This window comes from Seriola lalandi, unplaced genomic scaffold (genome assembly GCF_002814215.2).
Source record: "Seriola lalandi dorsalis isolate HSWRI2012SDOR001 ecotype SW California unplaced genomic scaffold, Sedor1 jcf7180002054425, whole genome shotgun sequence".
Taxonomy (NCBI): domain Eukaryota; kingdom Metazoa; phylum Chordata; class Actinopteri; order Carangiformes; family Carangidae; genus Seriola; species Seriola lalandi.
Window position 1 is genome coordinate 2,039,335 of NW_019524978.1, and position 14,442 is coordinate 2,053,776.

At 41.1% G+C, this 14,442-nt stretch overlaps 1 protein-coding gene across 1 annotated transcript in view; it reads left to right on the forward strand.

Annotated features, from left to right (window-relative positions):
• LOC111658087 (plectin-like) overlaps positions 1-14,442 on the forward strand; it is a 64,256-nt gene that overhangs the window by 40,115 nt on the left and 9,699 nt on the right. Inside the window, exons 13-33 of the mRNA XM_023410483.2 lie at positions 1,049-1,142; positions 1,614-1,768; positions 1,893-2,214; positions 2,309-2,386; positions 2,552-2,713; positions 2,940-3,044; positions 3,157-3,252; positions 3,374-3,499; positions 3,705-3,857; positions 3,983-4,137; positions 4,688-4,814; positions 5,323-5,506; positions 5,614-5,634; positions 6,241-6,398; positions 7,295-7,473; positions 7,559-7,697; positions 7,791-8,147; positions 8,234-8,317; positions 8,434-8,538; positions 8,679-8,777; positions 10,742-14,095. Coding sequence (XP_023266251.1) covers positions 1,049-1,142; positions 1,614-1,768; positions 1,893-2,214; positions 2,309-2,386; positions 2,552-2,713; positions 2,940-3,044; positions 3,157-3,252; positions 3,374-3,499; positions 3,705-3,857; positions 3,983-4,137; positions 4,688-4,814; positions 5,323-5,506; positions 5,614-5,634; positions 6,241-6,398; positions 7,295-7,473; positions 7,559-7,697; positions 7,791-8,147; positions 8,234-8,317; positions 8,434-8,538; positions 8,679-8,777; positions 10,742-14,095 — 6,253 coding nt within the window. The remainder of the gene's footprint in view (positions 1-1,048; positions 1,143-1,613; positions 1,769-1,892; positions 2,215-2,308; positions 2,387-2,551; positions 2,714-2,939; positions 3,045-3,156; positions 3,253-3,373; positions 3,500-3,704; positions 3,858-3,982; positions 4,138-4,687; positions 4,815-5,322; positions 5,507-5,613; positions 5,635-6,240; positions 6,399-7,294; positions 7,474-7,558; positions 7,698-7,790; positions 8,148-8,233; positions 8,318-8,433; positions 8,539-8,678; positions 8,778-10,741; positions 14,096-14,442) is intronic.

The window sequence follows — 14,442 nt, forward strand, 5'->3', positions numbered from 1 at the left end:
CAGCTAAGGGGTGTAGTAGTAAAAAGATGAAACAGTACAGAAATAAATTATCCACGCACCACTTCATACGAGTTATGATTAAGGGATATGTCCCAACACTTTACTAGCATATCAATGCTAAGACTGCAGAAAATGTAGACTATGTTACATAAAAAGATACAAATATACAAGACATATGTATACACAGAGATGTCACCACATTCTGACTCAAATAACTCGTCATAATATTTTGTCTAAGATAACAGAATATTGTTACTTTAGAGAGATTAGGTAAGCAAGCTAATGTTAGCTCATTGAAGAGGATAAGACATTGCTACAAACTACAACTGCTACAACTTTGCTGCAAAGCAAATTATTGCATCATTTCCCTGCTTTGGTAGAAGAGAGTCAAATATTCTGAGGAAAGACTTGTTGTTTTCTGTGCTTGTAACAAACTGAGAGAGAAATGTTCCTCATAACTGGACACAGATATAATTAAGTCTGAAGAAGCAGGACGAGACATTGTAACTCTTCCATGTATTTAATATAGCGTTGCGTCATGCCTGGTAGATGGGATGGTTCATGTCACGAGATTGTTCAGTCATCTAATAGCCTTGTTTATGATTCTGAGACGTGGAGTGACCGAATGAGCAGACTGGACATCTTTGTCAGGAAACGGAGACATTTAGTCTGACTCTGACTTTTTTTAGACACAATGGGAGTGTGATAAGAACCGACGGTCTAATAGCTGGAATTTAGATCTCTGTTGAGTTGAGATATGGCATTTGTGACAGACCCTCATAAATTGGAATATATGCTGAAGCGTAGATGGTCGTAAGTGTTTTGATCGACATGCTGTGAGCTTTGGCTTTTGCTGGTCTAAAATGTAAAATGGTAACAGGTTTGTAGTCAAGGAGGGAGCTGATGCTAACTTATGTGGGGATTCTGATATTAACTGGTGTGTTCTCAGTAGTATACTGACGTCTTAAAAATCAAAAATGCTGAATAACAAACTAGAGTTTCTCAAAGTTTATTATAATTTTATTTTATTTTATTTTGTCTAATCCAGACTTGAGAGGCTTCAGAGGATTGTCAGTAAAGTCCAGATGGAGTCTGGGTTGTGTGATGAGCAACTCAGCCACCTGGAGACCCTGCTGCAGAAGGTGAGTCCTATTCAGATCTAACATTAGAAAAACTATACTCTATACTTTGATATGATTTCAGAAAGTTAAAAAGAATCCAGAAGATGATCATAAATCAATTTTTAGGCCACCTGATTTGTTTATTTCATAGTGACCAAACATCACAATAAGACTAAATGACTGCTATGGAGTTTTATTTTGGATTTTTTTTTTTCTAAAAACTTTTTAAACACAAAAATGTATTTTAAAAGACTTGAGCTGTAGGAGGAGCTGAGCTGGCATCATGATACATACCAGTCATATGGTCTTATTCACAGTCCAAAGTAAAGACAGCACTTTGTTTAACACAAACTCACTACAAATATCCTTCAAATGTATAAAAACATCATTTAAGAAACTAACAAAAGAAAAAATCCACTGTTACTTTTTAATTTGGGTGGCATTTGAAAAGAAGATGACACTTGACATTTTTATTGACTTTCGTCCCTTCAGGACATTCGTCTGCTGAATGCAGGGAAACCAGCTCAGCACACAGCAGAAGTGGAGAGGGAGCTGGATAAGGCAGACAACGTGATTCGCCTGCTCTTCAATGATGTGCAGCTACTTAAGGATGGGCGCCACCCTCAGGCTGAACAGATGTACCGCAAGTGGGTGCTACATGTATTACATTCAAGTGAATTTTTAATACAATGCATTTTATACAAAGCAGTTCAAGGACACCTGCCAAGCACTTAAAGACCATGAAGTAAGATGTGTTTTTAATGTCCACAGGGTTTACCGCATCCACGAGCGCCTGGTGAACTTGCGCAGCGATTACAACCTTCGTCTGAAGACTACTGTGACCACTACCCAGGTTAGCATGATAAAGGGCTCCCAGCAGACCCACATGAAGATGCGGCCCGAGTTGGATGATGTGACTTTGCGCTACGTCCAAGACCTGCTGACCTGGGTGGAGGAGAACCAGCGCCGCATTGATGAATCTGAGTGGGGATCTGATCTGCCCTCAGTGGAGTCCCAGCTGGGCAGCCACAGAGGCCTGCACCAGACTGTGGAGGACTTCCGATCCAAGATTGAGCGGGCCAGGGCAGACGAGGTAATATCCTTATCAGACCTGCTGGAGATGATTAGATATATATTGTGGTGTTTATTTTATAATTAACCTTTGTTGCATCTTTCATGTTGTTCAGAACCAGCTGTCTCCTGTCAGCAAGGGCACATACAAAGAATACCTGGGTAAACTGGACCTGCAGTATGGCAAACTACTGGTAAGTATTTTCACATTTCAAACATTTTTCTGGGGCTTATATTTAGATTTTTGTATCTTGCTCTGCAGATTATGCCAATGCCTCAAGTTATAGTTGTAGCTATTTGAATGCTGATTTTTTTTTTAATCAACGTTTGGTGTTTTGATTTTTTTTTCTGTCTTTCAGAACTCTTCCAAGTCCCGCCTGAGGAACTTGGATTCACTCCACGCCTTCGTCAGCGCTGCCACTAAGGAACTGATGTGGTTGAATGACAAAGAAGAGGAGGAGGTCAACTTTGACTGGAGTGACAGAAATACCAACATGACTGCCAAGAAAGACAACTACTCTGTGCGTTTTTTTTTTTTTTTTTTCTCTAACTCCAGACTTTCTAAGATGTTTAGAGAAATAATTAAATATATGTATAATTAAATATTATATTATATTATATTATATTATATTATATTATATTATATTATATTATATTATATTATGTTATATTATATTACATTATATTATATTATATACACTTTTCCTCCCAAGGTTCAAATTAACTTTTTCCATTTGGATTCTTCAGGGTCTCATGCGAGAGCTGGAGCTGAGGGAGAAGAAGATCAATGACATTCAGGTCATGGGAGACAAACTTGTCAAGGATGGACATCCTGGCAAGAAGACAGTTGAGGTAATTACTCTAGTAAACCCCACTGAAAAGTCAGAATCCACATACGGTATCAATGCTACTGAGTGAGGCCTCAACTAATCCACTGTCATCATATCTTCTTTGTCCATACCAGGCCTTCACCGCTGCCCTGCAGACTCAGTGGAGCTGGATCCTCCAGCTGTGCTGCTGTATTGAGGCTCATCTCAAAGAAAACACAGCCTACTACCAGGTATGCAAGAGTAGAGAAGAAATCAGTGGAATTTCAAAGGCCCAACAGTAAACTATCCATCGACATTCACAGATCTGAGAGTCAAATTAGGTGTCCCTCATATCATGTCCTTTTCTTGTAGTTCTTTGCTGATGTGAAAGAGGCTCAGGACAAGATGAAGAAAATACAAGAGAACATGAAAAAGAAATACAGCTGCGATCGCTCTACAACAGCCACTCGCCTGGAGGATCTGCTGCAGGATGCTGTGGTTAGTGCTGAATGCTCACTTTAAAAAATATTTAGATGTACAGTATGTGTGCAATAGCATGTATATTAACAGAGTTTTGAACTTCATAAGAGGAATAAAAAGATGGTGATCTTGATTCAAATACAAAATTGTCCTACTGCTTATTTGAAGTACGTATCATTTGAAAACTTTATTCAAATCTGGTTTGACTTCATGTTTTCAACAGGAAGAGAAGGAACAGCTCAATGAATTCAAGACCATGGTGACCAGCCTGAACAAGAGAGCCAAGTCCATCATCCAGCTGAAACCACGTAACCCCACCACCTCCATCAAAGGCAAATTGCCCATTCAGGCCGTCTGTGATTTCAAGCAACAGGAGGTGAGAACACCTACTGACCACTCCATAGTGATTTGTAATCATTCACAGCCCAGAGAGGTCATAGTTGAAAGCCTGAGGTTGCCTTCTTCAAGGTGCATACCTCTCAATCTTGGATTCTGTTTCAGATCACTGTCCACAAAGGAGATGAGTGTGCTCTCCTCAACAACTCCCAGCCCTTCAAGTGGAAGGTCCTGAACCGCTCTGGACACGAGGCGGTGGTGCCCTCTGTCTGCTTCATGGTACCTCCAGTCAACAAGGAGGCTGTGGACAGTGTGTCCAGGTGAGAACACAGCAAACCAACACAATAATTTGTCACTTGTGTGACAGCTGTGTATATTAGAGTAACCCAGCTACTAGTCCACTCTGTTTAAAGTCTTACAGCTGTTTAGATACTGACTCATTCATTCCAACTACCTGACTATCACTACTGGAGGTTTGCTAATAGCTTTACTCATACAGCACAAAGAAATTATGATACGTGTTGTGACATTGATGAACCTGTCAAATTATTTACAGATGATTTTTTTAATTTGCAGATAATTACAAATAAATACACATATTGTACATTTTGTACGTGACTCTGGAGGATCAGGGTTATTTGACATGACAAGATTTGGTTTGATCAGTCATCTTTTGACGTGACTTTTGAAAGACAGTGAATGCAACGCATAACTAACTGGTAACCTGTTAAGGAAAACCCTTTTCTGCACTGTGTCCTCTTAATTACTATATATCTGACCTCCTTATGCCTAATAGATCCTTTGGTGTCAATTCTGCTGTACTCTTTGTTTCTCCATTCTTACACTGTTTGTGTTCCTGTCCCGCTCCAGTCTGGATGGAGGTCATCAGCAGATAGTGACCATGTGGCAGATGCTCCACATAGAAATGAAGAGTCTGCTATCGTGGCAGTACCTGATGAGAGACTTCACACAGATACGATCCTGGAACATCACTATGGTGGGCATTAACGCCATTAAACTCTAATCTCTAAATTGACCTGTATGTGTAAAATAAACGATACAGTATATGTAACACAATATTTAACTGGCAGGAACAAGATACTATGTTAACACTCAGCCAACTGTAAAATATGATTAAACCAACCGTCTCTTGTTTTGAAGCAAACATGAGCAAAATAGAGAATTAATTGTCCTATGTAATAATAAATCAAGGTTTGGGGTAATTTGGGGAATAGGCTTTGCAAAGAAGTGTTTATTAAATTGAGTGTTCGGAATTAAATTGAATTACTAGAGAATAATTTGTTGGCACTGGAAGAGTGCACTAGCTTTGATAAAATTATTTATTTATGCTTTAATAATTTTGTATATTTAGGCCATGAACTGAGCCTGACTCCAAACTGAAATTAAATCAGATTAAGTCAAATTACTGCATCAACCTCTTCATAGTGTGAAGTGAAGGTCCTGCCTCTTCATCTCTCCCCATTTTTTTTCTCCATCCTGTGCAGTTGAAGACCATGAAGCCAGAGGAATACAGGCTGTTGATGAGAAACCTGGAGCTCCACTACCAGGACTTCATGCGTGACAGCCAGGACTCACAGGTCTTTGGCCCCGATGACCGCATGCAGATCGAGGAGGACTACACCAAGTCCACCCAGCATTTCGACAGCCTGCTTCGCTCCATGGAGAAAGGTAATGTTTTCTCTTAACAACTAATTCGCTTTAGATTATTCGTGGATATATCAAGGGAATATACAATGAGTGTATAGCAACTTTATATTGTCAATTCACCTTTTCAGGACTGGTTGTTGAGCTCAAAGGTGAGTGATGTAAAGCCAGTCAACCAATCTGGTGTGTGTACTCCCTTTCAAGCCTTGGATGAGATGTTTAAATATAACCATTAGTGTTTAAGAATCCTGTGTGACTGCATGTTGTTTTGGTTCAAAGGTTGCTTTGTTTTCTTTGTTGCAGCTCTGCACCAAGTAGAACCCATATGTTGTGTGTTAGGCTACAGTATGTTCTGCTTAAACAACATAATACATAGTAGTGTGATTACTCGGGAAGAAAATACTGGCTGTATACTGTTTGCTGTGAATGTAATGTGTATGCAGCTGAGTGTGTTTGAGACACAACACATGAACAACTGCATGTACAATTGTGCTTAAATGCACTGCACTGGAACAGTAGACTGAGAATGTGATAATGTTTACAGAACATGAAGACGCCCTGATCACGTATCAATATCAAATCATAAACATGACATCATAACAAAACTGTTATTAGTCTATATTCAGTATGTCTGCATTCTTGGCCTTCCAGTTCTTTTCATTTAAAAATCCTTATGTATATCGTTCAAGCTCACCTTTAGGTCAGAGAGATTTTGTCTGTTCCTGTTGTCCTAAACAAATACGTATGCTACTCCACAGGTCAAAAGGATGAGTCTCTGTGCAAGAACTACATCTCTGAGATCAAGGACCTGCGTCTGCACATAGAGGACTGTGAGGCTCGGACCGTGGCTCGCATTCGCAAACCAATGGAAAAGGAGCCTCTGAAAGAATGTGTTCAGAAGACAACAGAGCAGAAGGTATTGTAATGAGATTGTCTGGCATGTGTGGACTAGGAACATGACATCACATCAATGTCCATGTCATTAATTTTTGAGGCATTAGCATAATTACCATAAAAGACACAATGCCATCAGAGATGAGAGTGCTTCTACAAGCCTCTACACTGTTTTATATTGTTTACCACTATGCTAGACTTGTCAGGAATCTGCTGGATTGCCTACAGCCTTGTATTCCTGTGAGCTTTGTGACGATGGAGTGGAAACAAGTGACAAACAACTTCTTTGCAAGAGGAGATGTGTCTTAATTCAAGAAGGGATGCAAAATACCCTGCAGGGTACCTTCAAATAATTTGGTTTTCATATGAAAACCAGTCTAGTTCATTAAATAAAAACATCATAATCCAAATTCAAGCATAATGAACCAACAGCTTTGGAGAGAAAAACATCCATAACATGATTTTTAGGAGTGCACTGATCCTTCAGGCAAATCAAATCCAAGAAACAAGGAAAGAGAAGCTGGGGTAAAAAAAAAAGACAGTGAATTAAGAATTAAAGGGGAATACACTGTCATGTTGAAGAAGCGGATTGCGAGCTGCGATAAAAATACAGTAGAGAATTGCAGTTGCTTCAAGATCTTGAATTTGTATGCTGTTGAGTAAGAGGTGCAGAGATTGTAAGCCTGCTGGCTCCCTTCCAACTGCAGCTGCACATATCCCTGCTGATCTGAGACTGTTAAAATCCAGTGCACAGACGACCCCCAAAAGGGGTTCATTTAAATTTTAAAGGTTTCTTCCAGCACATTTGAAGTAATTGTCTTTTGGGAGCTGGTCCACATTATAGGCTGTCTGAAAATAACAGTCAAGTTTTGACTTTTTACATGTTGTTAACTCTTGTTGTCTTCTTCTGTTGTACAGAAAGTCCAGGTGGAGCTTGAGGGCCTCAAGAAGGACCTTGATAAGGTATCTGTGAAGACCAAAGAAGTCTTGGCCTCCCCTCAGCAGTCTGCTTCAGCTCCTGTGCTGCGGTCAGAGCTTGACCTGACCGTGCAGAAGATGGATCATGCTCACATGCTCTCCTCCTGTTATCTCGAGAAGTGAGTCCTCGGCCACTAAGAGAAAATCTGCTTCCTAACGCCCCTGTGTCGTACTCCTTTATTTATTTATTGTTTCTTGTCCCAGGCTGAAGACTGTGGAAATGGTCATCCGCAACACACAGGGTGCTGAGGGAGTTCTCAAGCAGTATGAGGGCTGTCTGCGTGAGGTTCACACTGTGCCCAAGGATGTCAAGGAAGTAGAGACTTACAGATCAAAGCTGAAGGTAAACAGCATGCGCTTCTTTATACCATTGGTAGTAGTTCAACCGAGTCTCTCCTGATGAATTTAACCATGATTCTCATTTTGCTTGAAACAGAAAATGCGGGCTGAGGCGGAGGGTGAGCAGCCGGTGTTTGATTCCCTGGAGGAAGAGCTGGAGAAAGCCATGGCCGTGAGCGACAAGATGTCTCGAGTGCACAGCGAGCGTGATGCTGAGCTGGACCACTACCGCCAGCTCCTGTCTAGTCTCCAGGACCGCTGGAAAGCCGTGTTCACCCAGATCGACCTTCGCCAGAGGGAGCTAGAGCAGCTTGGTCGCCAGCTAGGCTACTATCGGGAAAGCTATGATTGGCTGATCTCCTGGATTGCCGACGCCAAGCAAAGGCAGGAGAAGATCCAGGCTGTGCCCATCACTGACAGCAAAACTCTGAAAGAGCAACTTGCCCAGGAGAAGGTATATTGTGTTTGAGCATTCTTTTTTATTGTGTTTTACATGAAGCGAGTGAGCTGAACTCTTATTTGAACCCTTTTTCAAAACAGAAACTGCTGGAGGAGATTGAGAAGAACAAAGACAAAGTTGATGAGTGTCAAAAATATGCTAAAGCATATATTGATACTATCAAGGTGAGCATTAGATAACACAAGATTGCATTAATAGTTGTAAATATTGTAATTTGGAGCATTTAGAAAAAAGGAATGTGGCGTAACAGATGTATGAAAAATGTTTTTTCATCAAATAGGACTATGAACTCCAGTTGGTTGCCTACAAAGCTCAGGTGGAGCCTCTCGCTTCTCCCTTGAAGAAAACCAAACTGGATTCTGCTTCTGACAACATTATTCAGGAGGTATGTTTTATTGGTTACGGTTTCTAGAGAGGACAACATCACTATTAACTTTTAACACACTAAAAGTCACACTCCATGCATTATTGTGACAATTACACATTTTTAATTTAATTTAATTTATTTGTTTCTCCCTGTATCAGTATGTGACACTGAGGACCCGGTACAGCGAGCTGATGACTCTGACGAGTCAGTACATCAAGTTCATCACCGACACCCAACGCCGCTTGGAGGATGAGGAGGTGCGTGGTAACTGGCTGAGGATCCCAAACAAACTAAATTCTAACAATAACCTAACCAACCAACCAAATAATCAACCAACCAACAAACGAGTTTTACCCGCCGATCACCACAACGCATGCCTGCACGCACGCACGCACACACTTTTTTCCCTGTGTGTCATACACACACACACACACACACACACACACACACACACACACACACACACACACACACACACACACACACACACACACACACACACACACACACACACACACACACTACATTAATGTACGGGTGGCAAATAGTTCCTTTGCACTGGTTATGCATGAAACATTGGCATGCTGTAGCTGATGTATTAGCTAGAGGAATAGATATTTATAAGTTTTCAGTAGTGATCATATGAAGACTAAAGGTTTGTAAAACAGTAAAAAAAAAAAAATTTTTTTAATAATGAGGTTTGAACTTTACATGCATACACTATCAAAAGTAGATTATTCAGTCATTCAGTCCTCATTGAGATCATGATTCTCGATGTCTAAAACTAGAATGAATAAATACAACACAGTGTATGTTCATACATGCATTAGCTACTCCATTTCCATTCATTGTGTGTATTGTGCCATAGTAGATTCAGAACAAGGGGTTCTTTCTTTCACTTCTTTTGATTTCCCTTTTCTTTCTTATCCTTTATTCTTCCTATTTCTTTCTTGGCCCTTTTATTTTCTGAGGTTAAAATCAAAGTCAGGACTCTGTGGTTCAGCCTGGTTGTCATGGTGTTCAGCTCTCCTTTTCTCTAAATTAACACAAGTTTACAGTTTTATTTTATATTCTAACCCTGATGTTTTGTTTGTTTCTTTGCTTCTCTTAACTGCTTGCCAGTGCTTTGCCATGATGAATGCTTAACTTGTTTGAGCATTAAAGAGGTAAATTATTCAGGTACCTACTGTACTGTTTAAACTCCATTCCCTCTGTCACCCTAACATCTGTGTCACTCTCAATCTGTATTTTGGCTTTCCATAGCATATTTATTTTCTTGCTTTTACTGCAGCCTTTGTAGAATTACTTTGACTATCCACACTGTCTGCTAGTCACTGATGTCCTTACTAACAGTATAGGCACAGTCAGCCTCTTTAACTTAATTTACAGTGCTTCCTAAACTTACTTTCAGTGATATCATCTGAACCTGAACCTTTCATCTTTGACTTTTCCTTTCCTTTTCGTTCCATTTTGTGGCAAATAGTGATTTAAAGAACCCCCAGTGCATGGGATGAAATAAAAAACCGAAGTGAATGTTGTGAATAATACTCTAACATGAAGAATTTAGTCTTTATTTTAAAAGAATGAACTGTGCTACACTTTTCACACAGACATTTTTATATAAAACGGTTCAAGAGAAACCCACTAAGAACTGCCTAATGAGCACATTTATTCACATCACACATATATTTGAATAGTGATTACAAAATGAATATGTTTAATAATATCGCTGCCGACACTGAAATAAATATTTCAAATAATATTTTAAAGAATATGATTAGAATTAAATAATGCAGTTTTAGAAAGTTAGTGCTACAGCTACAGTTGCATGCCATATGATTTTCTTGCTGTGTTGTGAAGTGATATTTTGTTTCCATACATTAATTGATACATCAACATCATCCATTTTCTCCTGAATTGTCATGTCATGATTTTTTTGATTGCATCGTGAATTTAACATTACTTTGACGTTACTTTAACATTGTGTTTGTGCATCTAATTTGCATCTAGAGTATGATCTTTGAGCTAATTTTTAACATTAACATTGCCTGGGTAATACAGTACATTAAAATGCTCTTATTCCAGTGTGGTTAGGTTGCAATTACCATAGTAATTACAATTTTAATCCACACTGTTTTGAGCTAGTTAATGTAAAGTGTTACCTTTAACCTGTCATGCTTGATTATAATCCTTTCTTTACCATTTGCTTCCACTAATGCAGAAAGCTGCAGAGAAACTGAAAGCGGAAGAGCAGAAAAAAATGGCCGAGATGCAGGCTGAGTTAGACAAACAGAAGCAGTTAGCTGCAGCTCACGCGAAAGCCATTGCCAAAGCTGAGAAAGAGGCTCAAGAGCTGAAGCTTAGAATGCAGGAAGAAGTAAGCAGGCGAGAAATCGCTGCTGTAGATGCAGAAAAGCAAAAACACAACATTCAGCTGGAGCTGCATGAGCTGAAAAACCTCTCAGAGCAGCAGATCAAGGACAAAAGTCAACAAGTGGATGAAGCTCTTCAAAGCAGGGTCAAAATTGAGGAGGAAATCCGCCTCATCAGGATCCAGCTTGAGACCACAGTGACACAGAAGTCAACTGCAGAATCTGAGCTCAAGCAACTTCGTGATAGAGCAGCTGAGGCTGAGAAACTCAGAAAGGCTGCCCAAGAGGAAGCTGAGAAGCTCCGCAAACAAGTCAATGAAGAGACCCAGAAAAAGCGTATGGCAGAGGAGGAACTCAAACGTAAATCTGAGGCAGAGAAAGAAGCTGCTAGGCAAAAGCAAAAAGCCATGGAAGACCTTGAAAACCTCAGGATGCAGGCCGAGGAGGCTGAAAGGCAAGTGAAGCAAGCAGAGGTCGAAAAGGAGAGACAAATCAAGGTTGCTCATGAGGCAGCCCAGAAGAGCGCCGCTGCTGTGCTCCAGAGCAAACACATCTCCTTTGTGGAAAAGACCTCAAAGTTAGAGGAATCACTCAAACAGGAGCATGGTGCTGTCCTTCAGCTGCAACAAGAAGCTGCACATCTCAAGAAACAACAGGAAGATGCAGAAAATGCCAGGGAAGAGGCAGAAAAAGAGCTTGAGAAATGGAGGCATAAAGCTAATGAAGCCCTCCGACTAAGACTCCAGGCTGAGGAAGAAGCTCACAAGAAGAGCCTTGCTCAAGAAGACGCTGAAAAACAGAAGGACGAGGCCGAGCGTGAGGCTAAAAAGAGAGCCAAAGCTGAAGAGTCTGCCCTGAAGCAGAAAGATATGGCCGAGAAAGAACTTGACAGGCAGAGGAAGGTAGCTGAGAGCACAGCTCAGCAAAAACTCACTGCGGAGCAGGAACTGATTCGACTTAGGGCAGAATTTGACAACGCAGAACAGCAGAGATCCCTCCTTGAAGATGAACTTTACCGCCTCAAGAATGAAGTTGTTGCAGCTGAACAACAAAGGAAAATGCTGGAGGATGAACTGGCCAAAGTGAGGAGTGAAATGGATGTACTCATTCAGCTCAAGTCCAAGGCGGAAAAGGAGACCATGTCCAACACAGAGAAGAGCAAACAACTTCTTGAGGCAGAAGCGACCAAGATGAGAGACCTGGCTGAGGAGGCAAGCAAGCTTAGAGCCATTGCTGAGGAGGCCAAGCATCAGAGACAAGTTGCCGAGGAAGAGGCTGCTCGTCAGAGAGCAGAGGCTGAGAGGATACTCAAAGAGAAGCTGGCTACCATCAGTGAGGCCACTCGTTTGAAAACGGAGGCTGAAATTGCCCTGAAAGAGAAGGAGGCAGAAAACGAGAGACTTCGGCGACAAGCTGAGGATGAGGCTTACCAGAGGAAAGCTCTTGAAGACCAGGCCAACCAACACAAGCAAGATATTGAGGAAAAGATAGTCCTACTCAAGAAATCATCTGAGGCTGAAATGGAAAGACAAAAGGCAATAGTAGATGACACACTCAAACAGAGGCGGGTTGTTGAAGAGGAAATCCGAATTCTTAAGCTCAACTTTGAAAAGGCTTCATCTGGAAAACTTGATCTGGAGCTAGAACTGAACAAACTGAAAAACATTGCAGAGGAAACTCAACAAAGCAAGCTCAGAGCGGAGGAGGAGGCCGAAAAACTAAGGAAGCTTGCCCTTGAGGAAGAGACGAGAAGGAGGGAAGCAGAGGATAAGGTTAAGAAGATTGCAGCTGCTGAAGAAGAGGCAGCCAGACAACGCAAGGCAGCCCAAGAAGAGCTTGATCGTCTGAAAAAGAAAGCAGAGGAAGCCAGAAAGCAGAAAGACGAAGCCGACAAAGAAGCAGAAAAACAGATTGTTGCAGCCCAACAAGCAGCCCTGAAATGCAATGCTGCTGAGCAGCAAGTTCAAAGTGTCCTTGCTCAACAGAAGGAAGACAGCATCATGCAGAAGAAGCTTAAGGAAGAGTATGAGAAAGCCAAGAAGCTTGCCAAAGAGGCAGAGGCTGCTAAGGAGAAGGCAGAGAGAGAGGCAGCTCTCCTTCGTCAACAAGCAGAGGATGCAGAACGACAAAAAGCGGCTGCTGAGCAAGAAGCTGCAAACCAAGCCAAAGCTCAGGAGGATGCTGAGAGGTTGAGGAAGGATGCTGAATTTGAAGCTGCTAAACGAGCACAAGCAGAATCTGCAGCTCTCAAACAGAAGCAACAAGCTGATGCTGAAATGGCAAAGCACAAAAAACTGGCAGAGCACACATTAAAACAGAAGTTCCAAGTGGAGCAAGAGCTCACAAAGGTTAAACTGAAGCTTGATGAAACTGATAAACAGAAATCTGTCCTGGATGAAGAGCTGCAGCGCTTGAAGGATGAAGTTGATGACGCTGTCAAACAAAGGGGTCAGGTGGAGGAGGAGCTGTTCAAAGTCAAGGTTCAGATGGAGGAACTACTCAAACTGAAAATCAGAATTGAGGAGGAAAATCAGCGCCTCATAAAGAAAGACAAAGATAACACACAAAAATTCCTTGCTGAAGAGGCTGAAAATATGAAAAAGCTTGCAGAGGATGCTGCTCGCCTTAGTGTAGAAGCCCAAGAGGCTGCTCGCTTGAGACAGATTGCAGAAGACGACCTCAATCAGCAACGAGCTCTTGCAGATAAAATGCTCAAAGAGAAAATGCAGGCCATACAAGAGGCATCTAAATTTAGAGCCGAGGCAGAGATGCTCCAAAGGCAGAAGGACATGGCTCAGGAGCAGGCACAAAAGCTTCTGGAGGATAAACAACTTATGCAACAGCGTTTGGAGGAGGAGACAGAGGAGTACCAGAAATCACTTGAAGCGGAGAGGAAAAGGCAGTTGGAGATTGTAGCCGAAGCAGAGAAACTCAAGCTTCGGGTTTCTCAGCTCAGTGAAGCCCAGGCCAAAGCTGAAGAGGAGGCTAAGAAATTCAAGAAACAAGCTGATAAAATTGCTGCTCGTCTTCATGAGACTGAAATAGCCACCAAAGAAAAAATGACTGTAGTGGAAAAACTGGAAGTCGAGAGACTTAATACCAGCAAAGAGGCTGACGATTTACGCAATGCTATCGCAGACCTAGAGAAGGAGAAGTCTAGACTGAAAAAGGAGGCTGAAGAACTTCAAAATAAATCTAAAGAGGTATTGTGTCAAAATGGCATAACAGAGCAGCTTATGTCATTGTTAATTCTTTCTGAACTAACTCACTTGTTTCTGAAATTTCCTCTATCCCTTTCTCTGATTATACTAATCATGAAACCATATCTTTGAAACCATATATTTAAATATGATTTTAATTTTAATTTTTTTTACAGTGCACTGTGCTCATGCAGAACACATCCTGAATGTCCCCTCATATCATGGAATGCTTCCTCATTTTAAGACATGCTTCATATTTCTTTCAGTTTCAAAACAAAGTTGAAGCTTAGCTCCAAAATAAATTAACAATACATTATTAAATGCTTAGAATTATCGTATTCCACTAGTAA